This window comes from Thermobia domestica, chromosome 5 (genome assembly GCF_964235325.1).
Source record: "Thermobia domestica chromosome 5, izTheDome1.hap1.1, whole genome shotgun sequence".
Taxonomy (NCBI): Eukaryota; Metazoa; Arthropoda; class Insecta; order Zygentoma; family Lepismatidae; genus Thermobia; species Thermobia domestica.
In genome coordinates this window covers 286422135-286445121 of record NC_137458.1, presented here as the reverse complement: position 1 = coordinate 286445121, position 22987 = coordinate 286422135, and the positions used below count along the sequence as shown (strand labels likewise).

The 22987-nt window shown below is 33.6% G+C and overlaps 1 protein-coding gene and 1 long non-coding RNA gene across 4 annotated transcripts in view; both read right to left on the bottom strand.

Moving 5' to 3' along the window:
- LOC145686675 (uncharacterized) overlaps positions 1-8060 on the bottom strand; it is a 55306-nt gene extending 47246 nt beyond the window's left edge. For all 3 annotated transcript variants that reach the window (XR_014131635.1, XR_014131637.1, XR_014131636.1), the window contains exons 1-2: positions 7966-8060; positions 5259-5472 (exon numbers count right to left, since the gene is read on the bottom strand). This is a non-coding gene — a long non-coding RNA (uncharacterized LOC145686675). The remainder of the gene's footprint in view (positions 1-5258; positions 5473-7965) is intronic.
- A 5319-nt stretch (positions 8061-13379) lies between these two features.
- Positions 13380-22759, bottom strand: LOC145684899 (uncharacterized). The gene is made up of 2 exons (XM_081757251.1): positions 22661-22759; positions 13380-13785 (listed from the first exon to the last, which is right to left on the bottom strand). The coding sequence occupies exons 1-2, from the start codon at positions 22733-22735 to the stop codon at positions 13384-13386; spliced, it is 477 nt and encodes a 158-aa protein (XP_081613377.1). The 5' UTR covers positions 22736-22759; the 3' UTR covers positions 13380-13383.
- Positions 22760-22987: the final 228 nt, after the last annotated feature.

Here is a 22987-nt window from a genome sequence, read left to right as displayed (position 1 = left end):
CTCCGAGAATCGCACTTTCACGTCTATTCCCCACCTAAGAATTACCAACTATACGTGTTGATCTTTTACAGGTCCTTTAAGATAAAATTTAAAATATATCAGCAGAAGATTTACAGAATGCACAAGAGGATGATTGTTTACACATTGTTTCCTTTTAAAAGGTGACAAAATGGAATAATTACTACAGAATTTACGCAATTGGAAAAATCAATCTTGATAACGGTATACTTTTATATAGAGATTTTCATTTTCCAGGCTCATTCAAAATTTTCATTCCTAGGTCATTAGTGAAAAATGTTCTTACAACTTACCATGACGATTTAGATCACCTAGGACTAGACAAGACGCTTAGGATCATCTCAAAATAATTTTATTAGAGTTAATTGAAGTCAGATGTCAAAAATCATTTAAAAGATTGTCTTAACTATTTGCAATTTAAATCCGATCGTCATCCACAAGCTCGTTTCTTGTTCACTACTCCTTATTCGGCGCCTAGAGTTCTATTAGCCATAGAATTTTTAAGTCCAAAACAAACGGGAGAAAATTATGCCTGCTTCGCACTGATTACCCTTGATGTGTTTACTTAATATTGTACAGCTTACCCCTTGAAGAACGCCACTGCTACTTCAGTTATCAAATGCATATTTCATATAATGCTACATTTAGGTATGGTGAAAGCGATATTTAGAGACAATGCTGACGTTTTTCATAGCAAAAAGTTTCTATCAAAAATGTAGTACGACAATATTAAATTTCATAATACAACACCCTACCATCCCATGAGTAACATCACGGAAAATTCAAATAAGATTCTTTTCTCTATTCTCAGATTGTTATTTCGCCAGTCACATAACCAATGTTCCGAAAACCTAACGCAAGCATTTTTGTCACATAACTATTCTATCATGCAAAGCCCTGGAGTTTCACCAGCCAGTTTGTATTTCAACATTCATTTTTCTCGTCCCATTTTTAAGCATTTTGCTTTACAGGTATCTGAAGATTTCGATAAGGAAGATGGAATTAGTTGATAAACTACTTATGGCGGATCACCGACCACTAAGCCATTATTGAAAAAGGGAACTCACGATGGAACGACACTCAACAACAGGGACGAAGAATAGAACAAGAAAGATTATTTTTTGTAAAACACCGTAACTTTAGTAGTCTTTAAAAGGTGAAATTTCAAAGCTTTTTTATTTATACCGAGGACCCATTTTATGTGTTAGAGTTATTAATGATTGTATTGTAGAACTTGTAAACGCATCAACAGGTGAATATTTAGGACTTCAGTCAATATAGAGAACTAAACTTTGGGAACCTACGCCAGAAACCCGTGAAATCTGGATGGCCTTGGCAAGCCCCCCACTACCACAAAATATTTTATATGATCTTAATTTATTACCTGTTAACGAAATTCAAGAAACAATCTCTTTTTTACTAGCGGAAAAATCTACTTGTCCAAATCAGAAAACATCAAGTGTGAGGAAGATAATTCATTAATTAAGTCACCATATTGGGAGCCTACTTGTATTCCATTGAGCGCACCTAACATTACCGGAGGAGTGCAACTGCGAAGATTTTATTATGAAAGAAGAAATAAATAATAAATGCATTTTATTTTATTTTCAGCAACTGATGACGAAGACCAATGATAAAAAAGAGAGAGAACTACGCATTTCTTTTAATCTTTCTTTTTCATCCAAACTTTTAACTGTTACGTGATAAACAGCTATTTTTATGTTTTTCTTAAAACACCAATGTCGCTCATTTTAATTTCAGATTTAGATTTTAAGATTTTACTAAGTAAATATTAACACACGTTAAATGTGTAAGAGAATTGCATTTATCTAAAAACGATTTGAAATCGTGGCGAAATTTCCGTACTCCTAGCTAGTGGGGAGATATTTTGGCTTTAAAAATGTTATTTTCATCGTGTTTAAAATTTTTAAAATTGTTTCTCGAATCATCTTGCACTTTCTAAATCCTTAAATATGTTATTACATGTGACTTATAATGAATGTTTAATTTTCTTTTGAGAATTGTTTTCGGAAGATACGCTGAGATGCACAGTATAAGAAAAATTTTAGTTGTTAATTATATATACATTTGTATGTTTGTGATTGAAATTTAATATGTAACCTAATGCTTAGGACACGAAATTTTATAATTCTAATTAACCTCATAATTTTCGTTTTCAGTTTCAATCTTAGATTTTGGTTTTCAATTGATGTGTTTATTGTAATTTTGTTGAATCCCGTTTACGTCGTTGTCCGATTTTGACTTTATATTTAACTTGAATTTCCAGGATATGGCATGACATTTCTGTCCGAAGAGAAAAGCTTGAAAAGGAGTTAAACTTAGGTTTAACGAGTGATAACTGGCATTTCCTTGTTCAATATGAGTATGTGTAGGAATGCCGTGTGAAAAACATATTCCTCGAACTAAAGTAGTAACATTTTATTTTAGAAGTATATATATGAATGGGTACGGTGAACGGTCATTTTTCTCCCATATTAATATGTATGTGGAAATATGTTTAATTTGCATATTTTCTTGTAATTTCCGACTAACTTTGTTTTCGTCTTCCCCAGACATCATGGCGATCGTAGGGAAACTTCTTTAGGTAGGATATTATACAAGGATAAAGATATAATTATTTAGCAGGGAAGCAACATTTTCTGGAATTGCAGTTCTATTGGACTTGACTAATACATTTATATTCCGTAGCTACCTGTATTGTTACCATCATTCGTAAAAATATAGTTATTTTTCTTTGTTTCCTTCACAGTAATCCGTAACTAAGCATGTGTATTCTTGCGTTAAATATTTTCAGGATATTTTGTTGACTTGGAATATTGCAGTGAACATGTTAGAGCTTATTGGTCATAATTATATCATGTGTATTTGTATTATAATATGTTGTTCTGTTTTTTCATACTAACTTGTGAAACTAATATTTTTAGTTAGAATGTGTTCCAAATCTTTTTCGAATACTGAGATAGATTCCGCAAAAACAAACTTACTTTGTTTCTTTCAGCAGCATGAAGCCATAACATTTTATAAAAGTCTTTTCATGCCAATTATCTGATATGCTCGATGCCTTTGAATTTTTATGTTTTAATAACAATGTTTTGAATATGTCTTGTAGCGAAGATGTCTAAAAAGTTTATCATAACTGTCTTGTAGGGAATTTAATTTTGATGTTTCAGGCACAACCAGAAAGTTGTATCGTCGCTGACTATATCTTTGTGTTTTTTTTCTTTTAATTGGCCTTTTCTATTTTGACTTGTAGAGAAATAATGTTACACATGTTTTTCCTAGGTGGAAGACACAAGTCAGTATGTAGTTATGTTCGAGGGAACATATGTGCATATACTGAATATTAAGTGTTTATATTTCAGTTAGGTATAGAAACATTTTTCTAAGTGCCTATTGTTGCATGCGTCTTTTCACGTTTCTAGTTTTGCATCGTAGGAGACGATTACATTTTGTGTGCACGTGTTGTTCCTGTTCTCCCACCTATAGTTTTGGTCAATTCATGACGTAATTACCGTTCATTTTCGGAATTTTTTGGATTGAGTTAACTTCCTTGCTTTAGGCCTTTGAAAAACTTGGATCTATGCTGTATAGTTTTCAACGTCTTATTATGAATCTTTTGCAGATAATATCCTCACATGCTGGTAATCATACAATACTTACGTTTTCCAAAAGCAAATACCAATTATAATTATAGGCTTATGCTAATAATAATAACTCTACTTCAAAATGTAATTGTTTGTTGCCTCGAGCACTATTCAATCAAGTCTCTATCTTTCGCATGGTAGACGGAGATTTTTTGACCTTATGGCATCTCAAATTTTCTTTATACATGTTATGCAATCACAGTTATTTTGCATACGGATTCATATTTGTTTGCTATAATCGCTATTGATGTTAGTTTGATACTTACGTTTATTTTTATTTTATTTATTTTTGGGAAAAGCGATTTTTCGTTCTTTTTCCCTAAACAAAACAAAGCATTAATTTATTAGAGAGAGAAAAAAGGAACATAGAGGTGGAAACCATATTTTTGTTTGTATATTGGCAATCGATAATGTGTGTACATTTTCATTTATTTTGGTTTTTCAATGTTTTTTTTACATTTCTCCAGTTTATAACAGTAATATTGAAACTGCGGCAAAAATTTCAATATTTTAGTACGTTTTACCTTTTTCTATTTGCATATTCATTAATGCTTTGAAGTTTTAAATACATATAAAAATATATTCTGAAGAGAGATTTTTTCTGATTCTTTTTGAAATGTTTTATGGTAATTCTTGAAGTTAATATTTTTATGAATAGTTATTGTTTGTGTATATCTACTTCACATTATACAATAGAAAGTGATCGAATCGGAACACTTAAAACATTTTACGAGTTACGAAAAGCATTAGAAATAATAATAGTAATAAGTAAAATTTAAATAGCCCTATGAACGCTTTCTGCATAGTTTCAGTGAAACAAAAGTTATCAAAGAGGTGTTTAAACCGTGTCCCGCTTCTCACTCCCATATATAGTTTAAAAAACTCTTCCCCTTTTACCTTCTAACCAGTTCAACACTGAAGAACAACCTGGGACGTCTAGCACCGGAAGTGAACAAGAATTTCTTCTTACGAAGAAACAGGAAATTTAAAAAAATGCAACTACAGCAGTCATCATTTTATGAACAGTTAGATTGAATACCGTTCATGCAGGAACCGCATCATGCTTTGTTGTAGTGAATCATCAACGAGTTAAATTAACTATTTTTAAATAGCTCATAGGTGAAAAACCACTAAACCTTAACGTACATAATCTACTCTCACTCCATATCACAGTCTTGTCAACTAACTGATTATAATTTTTGGTGAGAAACTTTATTTTATTCCAATCTCTTGAAACAGCCAGGAGTTCTCGACCTGTACTTCGTGTGCACTTGACCTCGTCGGAGGCCAAATTATATAACCGTCACCAGGGTATATAAATAATTTCTATGGACGGTTTGTATATTTTGAAAAGACAGAAATTATTCTTCAATTTTTTATTTTATTTTTGCGACGCAAGTAATTTCTTTCTTCGGAACAATTCAATTTCTCTCCCACGCAATAGAACAAAAGAGTCTTTTATCGTTCACACATACACATATGTGAAACGTTGTTTTGCCTCGAGAATATTTTAGTGAGCAACACAGACTATATACATTTTCTGAACTATATGTATGATAATCGTATTTTACTTACTTGTAACCTCAGTGTTTCTTCCTTAGTCATTATTATGCAAAGACTACATTCTTGAATTAAGTGTTTTCCTTAATTGTTTATGGAAATGCTGCAGGCCAGGGCAGACAAAATGCTCGAACGACTCAGTGCCGACAACCATATCGCTCAGTCCGTTTTTATGTCCATGTTCTCATCTTCAACTACCCAGCTCTTAATCTACGTCGTGGCCAGTGAACTGTGAATTAGCGCAAATTATTTTGACATTTAATTTGCATATCCATAGAGGTAACTTAACCTGATGACATTTTAAAATGAACTATCAACATTAACCAGTTGATCAATTCAGCTTTCATTTGGAGCCTCTTGAATTCAGAAGTTTTCTCCACGCCTGAATATAGCCAACACGTTCGTTTAACTCAATATAGACTTACGCAAAGGGGCATAAGCTAGTACCCGTTCAAAGACTCAGTAGAGGTTAAGCCCCACTTAGTGAAGTCCCTGGCCCGCTGACGCTGTTCGTATAAGTCGTCCTTCGATGTCATAGTTCTACATTGTAACTTCTTGTATGTGTTCTGCTGGATATGGACTTTTCTCGCAGCAGCCAGGAACTTACGTCGTGGGATTACATTAATATTATCCCACAGTGTTAACCCACACATCCATTAGTGTGTGGTGTGAGAAAAGTGTTTATGGCGAACCCCCAAATATAAAGTTTTTCTATATAACGTCGTAAAATATGAAGTGTAATTTTCTGTTTGTTGAAATACTTAAGTGTCTACATCCATATCAGTATTTAGTGTTGTGATTGTTTTTCCTCATATATACATTTAATAAATAAGCATAATATTATATTATTTAACCTGTTTTTATTGTATTTGTGAATGATAAATTTGTGTATCGTTATCTCAGCAATCATCTGGATGTCCGTGAGGATTTCGAGACAAGACATCGAAACCTGTCGGTGCTTGATCCTTATCTCATTGTTGAGACCGGAGGGCGATCCTGGAAAGTTCTACAATCCCTTTTTTAAAAAATATTCCGTAAATGTTCCGGAAATACTTAAGTGTCTACATCCATATCAGTATTTAGTGTTGTGATTGTTTTTCCTCATATATATATAGTGCATTTAATAAACAAGCATAATATTATATTATTTAACCTGCTTTGTTGTATGTGTGAATGATAATTTTGTGTATTGTTATCTGGGCAGTCATCTGGATGTCCGTGAGGATTTCGAGACAAGACATCTAAACCTCTTAGTTTTGATCTTTATCTCATTGTTGAGACCGGAGGGCGATCCTGGAAAGTTCTACAATCCCTTTTTTAAAAATATTCCTTAATGTTTCAACCAGTCAAGTTCAGGTCTCCTGAAATTACCATTAGTGAGACAGCAGGGAGGGGAAGGGCAGATACAGAAAGAGGTTTTATATTTTTCTCTTTTCCTAATTTTACGTTCAATCATTTTTCGTTAAGGTTAAAACGAATTGCTTTTTTACTATTATTGTTACGCTTTACATGCATTACAATATATAGCTAAGGTAATTTTGATTGTAAAGTGTTATTTAGTATATAAGTATGTTGGAAATAATTTTCATTATAAATGATTGTGAACAAGAGCTCAGTTGTCCTTCAGTCAACACTACGTCTAATATTATGATGTTTCCTAATAGATACATGATGATTTTATGGATCTATTTGATGATTGTTCTATGATTATACTTTTAATATTAAAATTATGTATTTAGCTGCGGGATGTCAGTGGCAAATCGCTCATATGTCTGGTATCGGGTCTCTGGCTCGATCTAGGTTGCGCCAAGTGAACACTAATTGTTTACGTGGATATTGTCGGTATTTTCCTGCTTCTTCTCTTCCTACATTCCTCCATTTCATTTATGATCATTACTTTACATTATCATTTTATCACTTCCAAACGATGTACAACTTAATTTATATTGACAACTCATTTTATTGAGGAATACTAGAATACTCTCAACAAAATACAATTTCTAATTATTTTGCGCACTTATTACAAATTTCGTGCTTCCAGTAAAGCATATTAACCATGACATTTTTTTCTACGTAAATCATATTACAATTATCGAAACACGTACTACCTCGTCTATGAAGGATACCATTTCCAGAATGAGCAGAAGTTGTACCTCTAAAAACTTCGTATTACCTTTTCGTAATGCTACATTCATACTTATAGCAAGGACGTTTATTGTCTAGGTATTTTCTTGATATATCATATTAAAAGAGATAAGTTCAGACTGTTTGTTATAATAAATGAAATGAAATCTTTGAGTTTTACGTCCCACGGTTATGCCGGTTAGGCTAAAGGAGACGGTGATGATGACTAATAGATGAAATGGTGGAATGAATAAAGTGGGAGGAAACGGGAGAACCCCGAGAAAATCCAAGCACACGGTGTTTGTCTACCACAAAGTTCACTTGGCGGGGGCTGGGATTGAACCCGGGACCCCAAGCACCAGAGGTGAACGCTCTACCACTGATTGTTATAATAAAGTATAGTGTATTTTGTTATAACTATGTTTCGTAATTTCTGACAAGATTACCAACAATTCGATAGAGCCTTCAATTGTTTTATGATATTTTAATATACATTTGTGAACTGCACTAAAATCAAATTATGCAATGAGAATTCATAATGATATTTTAAAAATAAATTAAAATCATTTTGTTTCTTAAGAAACCATACAACACATACCTTACAGCAGTTTATGCTTAGCATTCATTCTTTCCAAATCTATTTTGTAATAATGAGTTAAATATGCTACGTGGAACTTCAAGGTGGTGTGCTTGTACGTAAACGCATATATTACAATTATTATTTATATTAACTTTCTGAAAATATTGTTGATTTGAGATTCATGTACATTAGAATATTTATCGATGTTATAGAACTGCACAATACTATTTACAAATTGACTACGTATAATTTAACAGCCATTCTGTGCATAAAATAAAGCTGTTTAACATTGCTAATATATCATCCATTTCTATTATAGGCTTTGTACTTTTATTCAATGAATAACTTGGTATTCTTGCGGTATTTCTGACGTTTATATTGAAAAGAAGAATCTATATTATATTCGTTGATTAGACTAAGTCCTTCTCTGAAAATTACATATGTAATTGCCTGCAATCTTTTTCGGAAAATATCACGCTCGATACCTTGCAAGATAATATTCGATATTGAATCTGCCTGAAACATGTAAATATCTAATATAATGGGAAGATATTTTAAAATTAAGTCAAATTTCCAATTATTAATGTCTCTTTGAAGGACCAATGAGCAAGCAATACATAATATGAAAGTTTTCAACATCAATCACTGAACTGATGAAATCACATTTAATATTCTTAATATATTATTATTATTATTATTATTATTATTATTATTATTATTATTATTATTATTATTATTATCAGAAGAAGTAACCAACGCTTCGACGTATGGCCCCCGGAAGTTCAATACCGCGTTCACAAGAGCTCTTCATTGACTTCTGTCCTTAACCAACTGGATTCATTTTCTACTTTGTATTTCTATTTATGCGGCATTCGTCTTAACATTTCCCTCCCATCTGCATCTAGGCCCACCTAATTCTCGTTTTCGAATTGGATTTTTTGCTAATACTTAGAATTCGTTCCTACTTTCTTCCATTCTCGATACGAATCCTCCCCATTTGACCCAACTTGATGATACAAACAATGTTTTCTAAACGGTATAAAGTAAGCATTTCTTTGTTATGAACTTTCCCCATTTCCAATTCCAGTTTCCTTTGGGTCTGAATGTTCGTGTCAAGATTTTATTCTCAAATATATTCAATTTTTGTCCTTTTGTTAGAGTAAGCGACTATGTTTCGCAACCATACACCACAATAGACATGATTATCGTTTTATGTATTTGAAGTTTCTCATGTTAAAATTATCTGTAAATTATTTCTGATGTAAAGGACAAGTAACGGTAATGTAAGGAAACTTAGTTCTTGCAACTCGTATGAAAAGTACAGCTGAAAAATATTTGACCACGCTGAAAAAGAAAAAATGTGTCTTTTTCTAGGAAATTCATTGATATGAAGATCAATTTTCAAAAATTTATTTCCGTTTTCTTTAACAAAAATAAAGCTTACCTGTGAAATCTAACCTACTACAAACACTTTATGGCTGTGTGGAAACATGATAGAGATACCAGTCGATAAAAAATATAAACATAAACAAATTGCGTCTTGAATGTAAACTCCAATGTATTAGTTTTGTGAAAATCGTTGTAAACTCACGTTTATTGTTCTAAAAATTTATTTTAGTCTTACCAATATTAATTGGAAACTTTCATTCCCTTGGAAAACATTATTCACTTTATAGGCCTATATGGAAAAACCCTGCTAAGTAGTAGATTGTATCTATTGCTGTAAGTTCTTCTCATAGTAACACATAATCGTTACAATAACTAATATTCCTATCATTTACACATATGTTATTAATAATAATCAAAGAAGCAAACAAGAAGAGAGAGTAATGTGGAGGAGATTGAAATGAAATTGTTTTATGAGTTTCCAGCCTGGCCTTGCGTTAATATACCATATTCCCACCTAACAGACTCTATGATATATGAGGAGAGTATTATCAAATGCTGATGTGGTGTTACAGGGTCGTATCCAGAAGTAGTAGGACTGATTTTTTTTTAAGTGTTGAACATTTTGGTACATCGACTTCATACTCTTCAAAATAGGCCCCTTGGGCATTCACACACTTCTGGTCGCGAAGGCCTTCTGGAAGTCGTCCTCCGGAACGCCGTTCAGCGCCCTCGTTGTCGCCGCTTGGTCCGCTTCCACCGAGTCGAAACGATGCCCCTTGAGCTTTCTCTTGATACGGGTGAACAGGAAGAAGTCCGGCGGAACCACATCAGGGCTATAGGGGGGTGAGGCAACGTGGAAATGTCGAATTTGGTCAGGAAATCCCTCATAATCCACGCGCCGTGGTACGGCGCGATAGCATGGTGGAGCTTCCATTCCTCCACAAGCTGTCTGTGATCCGATTTCGCAGCCGTGTGAGAACTTCCACGTAAAATCTTGCATTTACACTCTGTCTAGAAGGTACAATCTCTTTATGGACAATGACACAACGGTCAAAAAATGCAATCAACATCGATTTCACTTTCGATTTCGACATTCTGGTCTTCTTTTTACGGAGTGATTGTGCGGCTCATGATATCCTCCTTGTAGGCCTATGTAAGCATGTCCTTGACGCAAAATTTGATGGCGTAACGCTGCTCCAAATTTCGCTCCATCGCAACCGACGACGAGGCGTCACATCACGAGGTCACTAACAGAGTTGTCCGCACTCAACTAACACACGAAGGCGTCTGCCGCCGGTCGACACCTGTTCCCAAGGCTCCCCTCCATAACATCCGGCCATGCAATTCCCCTGCATTGCTCCGTGCGCGCGGGAAAAAATCAGTCCTACTAATTCTGGAAACGCCCCTGTATATGTTTTGTGAGATTTAATTATAAAACATATTACTTCTTCTTTATATACTTTAAGATTATTACCAAAAATTATTTCAAGATCAACATTTTATTAATAACTAAAACAGTTTTCTTCGATTCGTCCTCACCATTGGCTTTAATTAGCAATTGCTTGACTTCTGTTATTAACTGACTCCATTCGAAGAATGATTTATATAATCGATACAAAAGTGTAATTTATTTTATCCTCTCTGCAATGGTAAGGAAATGATAAATTGTACACATGAGCTGCCTTCATTCTACCATATATTCTATTACTATTGTCTTGAAGTTATTAAATTTATAGTTTTGTTAGTCTACGAACATGAGGGGCTATATTTAATAAATTAAAATTGTTTGCTTTTCTTAATCAATTCTTTCTTTATAAAAGGACACGAGACATAGCTTCATAATAGTTAATGCAGATTACACTTAAAACTTCATCAATATTGTTCGCAGTGATTTCTGTGCACTTTTATACTGGCTAAAATTATTTTTAACGTTTGCACTTTCTAAACTTTCGTTGTATATGAAGTAGTGTGGTGAAGATTGCTTTGGAAACTCTTAGACGATATTTATGACACAATTAGCGAAAAATGTATAATCTTGTTGTAAGTATTTATATTAGGCGTGAGTGTGGATACTTTTGGGTACAGTTTTGCGAGATTACTGTAAATTATAAACCTAGTCTATCATAAAACAATAATAATCTTCATAAAGTAAACATCGCTTATAATGTATTCAATGAATGCTAAATATACAAAATTATCACAGCCAGCTTTCTCGCCACAACAAAATATCACAAGAGAAATAATTATAGTTAAAGAAAGATTTCAATATTGCACAGTGTATTTTTTTCCTTCAAACGAAAAAGAAAAATCAAAACGAAGTACTGTTGTTTAATTCAGTGTGCTGAGTTATATGTAGCACCATTAGTGTAAATCGTTTCAGATTATACGAATTGATATAACTTCCAAGGAATAATAGAAAAAAATAAATAGTACATTCTCGAATGAAATCGAAGACATATGTCTTGTGTTAGATTTGTATCATAATATACTTGTTTTACTAAATGTCATTATATTCATATTCATATCGTCTTTATTCCAGTAACTAAAGAGGACATCCAAAACATTACAATCGGCAAATCTTAAAGTTACAGATTAAAGTGCATACAGAATGTTTACAAAATGATCAGAAATTAAAATATATCTAGTTTGGTTCTACTTGCTTTATAAGAATTATTATAGGAATTATTTTAGATATAGGAATTAGAAATTATTTATGTAATGTCTGAAGTAGAAAGACTTGTGAAGGAACAATCACTGGTTTCAAACATTCTTCAACAGAGGAGATAATATTTAAAAAGAAGCAACGTGCTTGCATGGTAAACAACAGTTTCTAAATAAGTTATGCTTTATATGTTTCTGAAAATTTATAGTAAACTCATGATATACCTACCATAGACTGGGTACTGATTCCCCCAGATTTACCTTCTAAATCCGCCACTGCCTGTCAATCCGTTCCAAAATGTAGTTGAAACAATCGTCTGTCACTTGATCCTACTCGGATCTGCTTCTACAACAGACCCCTTACTCATTAACGATTTTTCAGTGGAATATTTTACTTACGAGGTCTGTGGTTTTTCATCTACCACAGAATTAGATCATACGCACAGCAAACTGGATGTAATTTCCAATCTCTCACCAACCACGTTAAAAGAGCAAAACTGTTTTAAGGCACAGCGGAAAACACGACCCAACCTCCTGTATGGGTGGATGTGACAATGAAACTGATCCTTGAAAATATGTTTTATTTAGACAGCAACAGCGATAGAGGGGTTACCAACCGTCACGAATGAACATACTGCCCTTAGAACCTACTGTATTATGGGAAAACAATACGTTTTGACTTTTCTTTATCTAGATGTGCCTTGTGGACAGGAGTTGCTTTGAAATTGTTTTTACTTGCTCACTACAGATGACTAAAATACAAGAAGCCTTTTGTTTCTGCAAATATACATATTTTTCTTCTTCCATTTTGATTTGTAGGACGTGACAAGAGCCAGTTTGTAAATGTAAGACAACATTTCCCACACTTGTACGTAATTTGCACCGCTAATCGAACTTCTAGAACTATAAAACATATATCATATGAAAGCTACCAATAAAATTTGATCCAATGGTGCGAATATCTCAAAATCGAATATTCTTCGATAAGATGCAGTTTGAAAATGAAAGACTCAAATAATAAAAGTAAATGTTTTAAAGTTTATTTCTGAAGTATTTGTTTGAATTAAAACAAAGCGAGTTTTACACATTTCATTCTATTGTGTTCATAATGTTGTTTAATGCAAACTGTTTTTATATTCTTTGCATTTTTGTCAAGCTCGAGAAAACCTTTGGAAGTGATCTTTAAAATTGCCTCCTTCAATTTATGAATCATATTGCTACTTGAATGATTAAAATAAAAAGTCGAGAAACGGATATAAATCTTTATTTCACATTTGAAATATTCCGTTTAATACTAAACGTATTATATTTTGCAATACTTCAGTAGTATATAATGTGTACACGCTTAGTCAAGTAATCATTCACTGATTGTTCAAGCAGAAGGTTCTATTTGGGGCCATGAAGTAAAATGTTTAAAACGTTATAAAATGTATCGTGAAATATCTTCCAAAATTTGTTTAACAAATCTTCTACGTTTACCTCTTGTCCAGCACGTTGGCTTTTCAGTGCTTCCTCTATAATTTTCGTTTGACGTCGAACAATATCTTCCTCAACTTGGATTTGTTTAACCATAATTGGATATTTATCGTATGTTGCATTGCTTAAAGTAGGAAGTATCATGCTAAACATATCTTCAGTGCCCAGAGCTTGTGTTTGGTTCTTGCCTCCACGACCTTGATTCATCCATTTGAGACCCATTTTTACAAAATGCCTAGTTGATTGGAAGAAGTTGGAGAGAGCGTCATCCAGATTTCCAATGTGGACTATACCATCTTGCTTAGCTACAACCTGGAATATTATATACTGAAATCAAATCAGTGAAACCTTTTTATTTACTAGGAAATCTCAATCAGATCTAAATCTAAGAAATCTAAATCATTAAAATTAACTAAAATCGCAATTCTACTCTTATATTAAAAAACATCAATTAATTGATATCTTTATCATGTGAAAGTATTATTAATGAATTTATTTTCGAGCTCAATCACACAATCAGAGTTAGAGTCATATAACTGTTTAATCCAAGACTCTAAAGTACACAGAGGGATTAAATCGTTTCTATTGTCACATATTGAAAAATAAATCTCAGCACACTTGCATTCATGGAGTTAATGATCAAGTATTGCATTTTATCATTTTCTTTTCAATGCGAAGAAATAAGCCAGAGATTACTTAATTAATCTGTACTACCCAATAAAACTCAAATTTAACTCTGAAGACCAGTCTGTTTCTACAGTATTCCTTCCTTTTATATATTACTCAAGTGTTACTTACAACCAAATTATCTTATTTTATTTTGAGTTTAGCCCCGTTCAGCAACAGGGCTATATGAGACGTGGCCTCGATAAAATGAACTACAGATTAACATGGGATCCGAATCACATGAACTCCCGCTGAGAGTTGAATCTGGGATTCCAAGCCAAATGTATGTTTATATTTTAGTGTATGAGTTATGTCAACACGAAGAAGGTCGTATATTTTAACATTGTTTGCTACTTCTAATATTCTTGCACTTTGTCTTTAAAAAATAAAATAAAATAAATACGTTCGTGACCTCCTCGTTATTATAAAAACAAGTATATCTTTGTCTAAATAAATTGAATCTAACTTCTTTTTCTTCTTCTCCTTCGCCATCTTTAAATAATTCTATCTATTCTCACCACATGATAAATATATCTTGCTGTATGTTAACCTTATTTTCTTCAGTACGAGCAATGTATGAAAAGATTTAATCTTCGATGTATAGAATGTTTTTAGAATCATCATTCAACCTGTGTCTCTTTAAAGGTGGTAGTAAAGTTTCCCTATAGTGAAGAAAGTTTTATTGATGCTTAGCAAAACCTTATTACAAATAAATAATGCTCTTACTTTCCGTAAAAGCATTGAGGTTTCTTCCGTTTAGGTTTCTTCAGAACAAGATGAAATTTTGAAGCCAACGCCGCAGGACACGGGTCCACTGACCTAAACGAGCTTTGTATGCATGTGAGGGACTGGGTGTGTAGGCTTTCAAACTAGATGTTAAGATTCATATAATTTTCGTGACCGCAATAATCTGCAATTATCTACTATCATACGAAATTCGGTCAACATCGGATTAGTACCATCTATAGGATACTATTAAAAATGACTTTTCACTAAGTCTAACTCCAAAAGTCATGCCCAACAAGTCAAGAAACAATGGTATACATACCTCAATATCCCATATGTGTATTAAGCTTGTCACATTCTACTATCATCCCGATATTGGACAAAGTTGTTTGAGTTCCATTGATCGCGTACTTTGAAAGAACAAATAAAACTGACGGAAGTTATTTTAAAAAAATGGTTACAAATTGTCTTTATAATATATTCATAACTAACATTAGAGAATTTAGACACAGTGGAAACGGAGATAAGAAAAGGCTTTGGAAGCCAATCTAAACCTCACATCAATATATATACTCATCATAGAATATCAAACATGAAAACATAGACTGCATTTGAATAGCATGTCAAATTTGACCTACGCGTCCACCCTTGGCTGGTCTCATCGTATACATATTTAAACTCTTCTTTAAATTCTCTGGAGCATTCTTTCCCTCAGCCATCAACTATAAAGATCAGAGCATAATCCTTCCTCATTTGAGTATGAACTGTTGTTGTATTATTTCCTTCCACCTCGTGGAATGGAATGATATAATTTCTTTTCACTTAGTGGTGGCTTCCATTATATTCGTTATATTTTCCTCTTTACTACTTCAGTGACTCATTGACAGAACATGTCCATTTGTGTGCCTGTAATAAAATGAGGTGTCCACTGAACAGCTTTCACTTACTCTTGGATCGTCAAATTACGTGTTTTTCTTCTGGTTACTTTACGAAAATTTTAAAAAACTCGCTAAGATATCTTTGCTTCAATACAAAACAGACTCACATGTTTCTTTTAAATTTCAAGTTTGAGTTTCTTGAATTTAAACTTGCGTATAAAGCATTCTTTTCCAGAAAGAGAAAAATATTTTCATTGATATATGCGGAAAGAAAAAGGTTTTATATATTACAAATAAAGAATTTCTGTGCGAATTGGGTATTTGTTTATTAAAATATATCCTGAATAAATGCCAGTGAGATAAAATTACCTTAATTAATCTTACCGAGATTCTATTGATGAGACAGATTTAAATACACCGTGATACAGTGGCGGATCTAGACTGGGGCAGGAGGATCTGACCCCCCCCCCGCCCGCAGTTTTTAATGACATAAATAATTCAAATTATTATTTATATATTTTTGAAAGTTTACAGTAGACTCGTGATATACCTATCATAGTCTAGATCCTGGCAGCCTACAGTGTTTACCTTCTAGAACCGCCACTGGTGTGGCATAACTTAACATAAATGCAATTCTAATTAACATTTGTCATGATTGTAATTAATATTTAAAAATATTGTACACGATTAGATTCGACATCGCTACTTTCAATATACGGAAATAATTTACAAAATTTTAATTTTAGTCATAGTAATGTATGTTCTGAAAGACAGTGTGTGAAATTTCAGAATTATATGTTGTTAAATTTTAGTAATATTTGAAGTATTATTTTCAAATTGTACCCTAAGAAAAATTACTTCTAAAAACATAAGTAATTAAGGGAATGATTTTAAGCTGCAGATTAAATGCAAATGAAAAAAAAAAAAAAAATAGGTAACCCTTGAACACGATTATGTTCACCAGAAACTCAAGAAGTACAAAGGCATAAGACTCATTTGAACAAGGAACCCGTTGGATCTGATACGAGGGCTGTAATACTAAGCGCTAAGGGCTCTAGCTTCCATCTCACAAATAATATTTCATTATTTTTGTTTTTAAAATGTTGTTATCTTTCTCCAAGTTCAACAAAACTGGTAATAAGTATGTTACTAATACTTTGATGATTCTACTATAAATTTTATGTCAATTACGTTGTGGTATAATTGTACATATACGAAACTAAAAATGAGTTCTCCTTAGTTAGTTGGTTGGTTCATTTTAGTTTACCGTTCAGTTCACCAGTGAACCTTTTTGAGACGTGGAATTACAGCTTAACTTAGGATTCGCACAACATGGGATCCCACTTGGAGCTGAGCCCTAGCTTCATGAGCTAATCCATCTTAAGTTCACCATATACCCAGGATGGTGCTCTTTATAGTCCAATTTCTTATGTACAACAATGAAAGCTACCGCAATTAGCCAATATAGATGAATCTCTCTTTAGCGTGTTCGTTAATTTGGAGCTTCACTGCTCTTTCAGTACGGAGCTTATGGACTGATGCACAGCTAAACGTGGAATTCTAACCACATGAGTTTACATTGAGAATTGAACAAGTGTCTCCAGCATCAAATGCAATATTATGCTAACATTAACAATAATGGATATCTAATGAGGTTTTGTGCCCAAGGGTCTAAAGAAGTCTTATTTTTGCTGCTGAATACAGTGTAAAGAAAACAAGAGTTATACAAATGTGAATTTTGCCTTGTATTTACATCTGACAATAACAATATTTATATTTGTGTGAAAATAAGAGGATGTCTCAATCTCAACACTTCTATCATTATGAGCAGTCATATTTCTTAATAAAATGAACGTACTTTTAAAAACTTAATATTTGATTTTAATTGTTATTTTTCTTCAGCTTTCAAAAGGAAATCAATTTCTCTTTATCATATATACCGATAGGATTGTTAGGTATTAGGATTTACATATATACTTTCTACATGGTTTTAATACAAAAAAAGTATCGCTATAAAGCAAATTAGAAATACCTAAGAGATCCTCGCCTTTCTACCGTTAGCCTGCGCACCCTTGGCGTGAAACACATGGTTATTTTTCTTTTCCGGTAGAAGCTCATGTTGTTTGGTTTCCACATTAAAATGTACTTTCGGCGGCTATATGGCAGAGCATTCATCTCTGGTGCATGGGGTCCCTGGTTCAATCCCAGCTCGCGTCGAGTGAACTTTGTAGCGGACAAACACCGTGTGCCTGGGTTTTCTCGGGGCTCTCCCGTTTCCTTCCACTTTCTTTATTCCACCATTTTATTCATTTCTCATCATCACCGTCTCCTTTAGCCTAACCGGCATAACCATGGAACGTAAAACATAAAGATTTCATTAAAATGAACTTGTACGCTTCATGCGACTTTGGTGCATAAAGTGATACTAAACACCAATATAAATAAACGAATAACGAATAAATACTATAACCAAACACCACTTTAATGAAAACACTTATGTGTCAGGCGGGAAGGATTGCAAGCTGCAGTGAAATTTATAGCTATGTCGGTGATAATTCACTACCAAAAGGACCATCCTTACTGAGTTTGTCTAAATGGAGTAGCCAGACGAAGTGGGATCTGTGAGAACGCAGCATTTCTTCAGAACCAATTAGCGGCAATCATGGTGATTAGTACTACTACTTCTACGTTAGCCTCAGGCTTGGTCAGAGTGCCTCTAAAGTCTGAGATACTGCGGGATGGAAGGCAATGGGAAACCACCGCTGTGTTTTCACTGGTTTGCTGACAACAGAAAGAGAACATATGTGCAATGGTCTTTCACAGGTCAAATTATAGTTTCGGAGGTAGAATATCACCCCGTTTGGATCTCCGTGAGGAGTTCGCTTAGAAAGGATCATTGGACAAGAAAGTATCTTAAAGATAGCAATAGGAAGACAAGCAAAATAAAATAGTCTAGAATAGGGATGTAGAGCTCGTACCAATTTACAACGAGGAAACTTAGAAAATAATAAAGAAAAAGTGAAACAAAAATCATCTGGACATGTTATGAATTTGTGAAATTAGTCTAGAGTGGAGAGTCTAGAAGTGAAAAGGGTTGCAGGGGCAATGCCCCCTTCGAAATGATAGAGGACCCCACACAATTCTTACAGAAATTGGATTTCGGTGGAATTGCTTAAAACCGTGATAAGTTGTAGACATTTTGTTCCTAAGAAAACGTTTCAGTGGGCATAGCGACAATCACTGGCAGTTTGACTTCTACACGTCCACTTTTTTGAAATCAGCCTAAGATAGTGATAGTCTTGATTTCGATGAAAACAACTGAAAGTGTGATGTGTTGATGTTTTGATCCTGAGGAAAAGTCTCAATTAGCACAACCACCAATCAGTGCCGTTTGGCCACTACAGGGGCACTTTTTGAAAACCAAACAGCCGAAGATAGTGATATTTGAATTTCGGTAAAAAATATGACTGAAATATGAATATGATATGTTGTAGATATTGTAATCACGAAAATAGCCTGAATTTGCACAACCATCCATCATTGACTGTTTGGTCGCTATTGGGACACGTCATTTTTTTAAAATCTGATTGTAACGGCCTTCTGGATTTCGGGCGAATTGCTTGAATCCGTGTTATGTTGTAAATATTGTGATCCTGAGAAAATGTCTGAATTTGCACAACCATCCATCACTGACCGTTTGACCAATACAGGCCACTTCAAAAAAATAAAAATAAAAATAAAATAAAATAAAGCTGAAGGTAACGGTATTCTTGACTTTTGCGGAATTGCTTGAAACCGTGATATCTTGTACATATTACAATCCTGGTAAAAGTCTCAACAGGCGAAGCTACCAATCAATGTATGTTTGGCCACTGCAGGGCCACTTTTTTCTTACCAAAAAAAAAAAGAAGGTAACATTATTTTTTATTTAGGTGGAATTGTTCGAAACCGTGATATGTTGTGGATATTGTGATCCTGAGAAAAAGTCTTAATTTGCACAATCATAGCATCACTGACCTTTTGGCCACTTCAGGTCACCTTTTGTTTTTAAAAAAAGAGCTAAAAGTAATAGTATTCTGGATTTCGGTGTAAATGAATAAAACTGGGATATGTTGTTGGTGTCGTGAACTTGAGAAAAATTGTTTAGGGCTTTCCAGGGTTTTCATTTGTCCCACAAGATGAACATCTGGATGTTGTCTATGCTTAAATGACGTTAGTCTCTACTCTCCCCATCCTTTTTCCGGATTGTGGGATAGAACTTTTCAGGGCTTCATACAATTCCACCAAAATGCCAGACTATTCTTACCTTCTGCTATTTTAAAACTTATGGTTCCGTAGTTACCAAATGGTCACTGATCCGTGGTTGTGATTATTGAGACTTTTTCTCAAGATCAAATCATCTACAACATATCACAATTTCAGCCCTTTTTTATTATAGAAATTCAGAATATCACTATCTTAGGCTGCTTTCAAAAATGTGAACCTGTAGTGGCCACGCGGTCAGTGATTGGTGGTTGTATCCATTGAGACTTTTTCTCAGGAACACCATATTTACAACATAACACGGTTTTAAGCAATTCCACTGAAATCCAAGGATTGTGCTCGGTCCTCTGTCATTTCGAAGGGGGCATTGCCCCCGCAACCCTTTTCTCGCAAAAACAAAACCCTTCCGACTTGGAAGTCATCTTTGCATCGACAGAGTTTCGTTTCTTTAAAATGGCCCTTTTAAACAAGGAGACCATTTTTAAAACAAAGGGCCCCTCTTAACCTATTTTCCGGAAGAAACAGAAAAAAAAGTTCGATTTAGTTTTTGTGTAGTTTATATGTGTCAAGTTTGAAGAAAATCGGATGAAGAGAAACTCTTGTGATGCTATCTCCTTTACACTTTTACTTTTTGGACTTGGCGGGATTTTGTCCCAAAGTCTTCAATTAGAAAGAGCTGGAAAATATGAGAAAATGTACAATAAGGTGAAATGTTTGAAATAGGGAACAAACTGGTAATGCAATTGCAGTAGAAAATAAGAAGAGAAAGCCAGACAAATGAAGTTTTAGGGAAATGGAAATAATATATTGCTTCTTATATGACAGTTAGATAGATTAGGCGACCTAGACGTTGAGTTAGAAAATGGAGCAAGGGAGAAGATAAAGTATTTTTCGGAAAGAATTTGAAAAAGCTATATCCGTGATTAGGAATGGAAAGGCAACCGAATTAGCTAACATACTATCGTATTCATTAAGGATATAGAAGACAAGGGCAAGAAAGAATTATTCCGACTCGGCAATGAAATATTTGGAACAAAAAGTATTTTCTGAAGGCGATCTGATAAAGATGTCTAAGAATTCGTGCCCAGAGAAATGTGAAGATTGTGGAACTGTTAGTCTTATATCGCATTTAGCAAAAATTTTGTTTCGAAGTTTGAAAATAAGGTTGAATGGAAGAACAAATAAAAATAAGTTGAGAAGAAACAGATGAGATTCAGGAGATGTAAGGGCACGGCACAAGAAAGGCAATTGGATTATTAACGTTAGTAAGTAAAAGGTTTGTGCGAAAAAGGATACATGAGCATGTAGCGATATTTAGATCTAGAAAGTGCTTTTGACCGCGTGAATTCCGAAATTTTGTTGGGAGTTAGGATGGAAAGATCGAATACTCATAAGAAATGTTTATATATGAACCAAAAAGTAAAAGTTAAAATAGCAAAAACGATGACTGAGAAGAGTGCATTTCGAAGGGAAGGAAATGGTGAGAAAAAAATTAATATTTTAAATGATATTAAAAAGAGGAGATACTGAGACATTGGCTAAGAAAAAACTTTTATGACTGACATGCTGGAGGGGATGGTGGCATGAAAGAGAGAGATGAGAAAAGTAGAGTAAAATTAATTAACAGTACCATAACTTCTAAATCGTATTTGAGGACGAAGAGATTAGCGGAAGAGAGTGAAGCATGGGAGCTTCTCAGTTGCGTCAAGAGATCTTACAATAATGGCAGAATACCTATGGTTATGGTGATCCACATTTCAATGGGGAAAATCTATAAGAACATAAGTATAGTATAAGAACATAAATCTTGTTTTCGAGAAAAATTATTTTAATGTTCGTTGATCTTGTAAGTTTTTTTCAGAAAAGTTTGGTTATAAGCAAATATATTTTTGGCGATTAATATTATTTTGCTTAGGTGTCTTTACCATGTGAATGTTCTTGTCCCTCGTTGTTATTTATGAACTTATCTCAGTTTTCAATAAGATATTACCGTTAACATTTTCAGCCATTCATATGTAATATCGAGTTATTTTTGAACGTTTTAAAGCATATTTTACATGACAGTTAAAAGTTTCAGTGTAATATACAGCTCAATGTATAATCGTCTTATACCTAGCAAAATAAGGCATGTATTTTCCTTAAAATACTCTTGAAGACTGCTGTAATTCAAGATAGAATATAAATGTTTTCTTCCTGACTAGTTGTTTACTTAACTAACGTGCCAAGTGTTAATTCTACCCATTACCATCTCTGATGATCAGTTCTAGATATAAACATGGGTTGAACACCAAAACTGTATTTTATTTATAACATACATTAACGAATTAAGCTGCCACTCAAGTAATATTACATTTGCTTCATTATCAGTCGTAGTTATTTCATAAACATTCAACATGATTCAAACAAATTCAAATAAAGAGAACTAATTTCTATTATCTACTTTATTCAACCTGATGTTTTAAATTAAATTGAATGCCTTTATCATCAGAGTTGCAGATGAAAACTATTTTAATAAGAGCAGTCAGTTGGCTTTGAAACGTCACTTTGAATTAAATGAATCACTGACGATGTATCACAATTTGTTTTAATGAAAATACCCGTGAAGATTGTATGGAATAGGATTCGAGAAGTAAAATTCATTAATAAGTACTTACAAGAATTTCATGCAATATAAGTAGAAACCATACTACGAAAAATTGCTTCATGTGTGCAACTATTTGCTCTACCATATGTCGTTACCAAATGAAAGTACCAGTACGAATGTAATGGTAGTTTGGGTCTGCACTTTACTGTTCAATATAAGTACAAGCATGCAGTTGGATCTTGAAATATACCTTTGGCCCTCAAATTAATATGTGCTTATGAACTGTTGCACATTTCTTGAAATTATGTAAGTCATTTTCACCAGGACAATCAGTTATTGAGAAATATTAACCTTGAATATTTTCGAAATAGCTACAATTCGCAATGTTACTCACGAT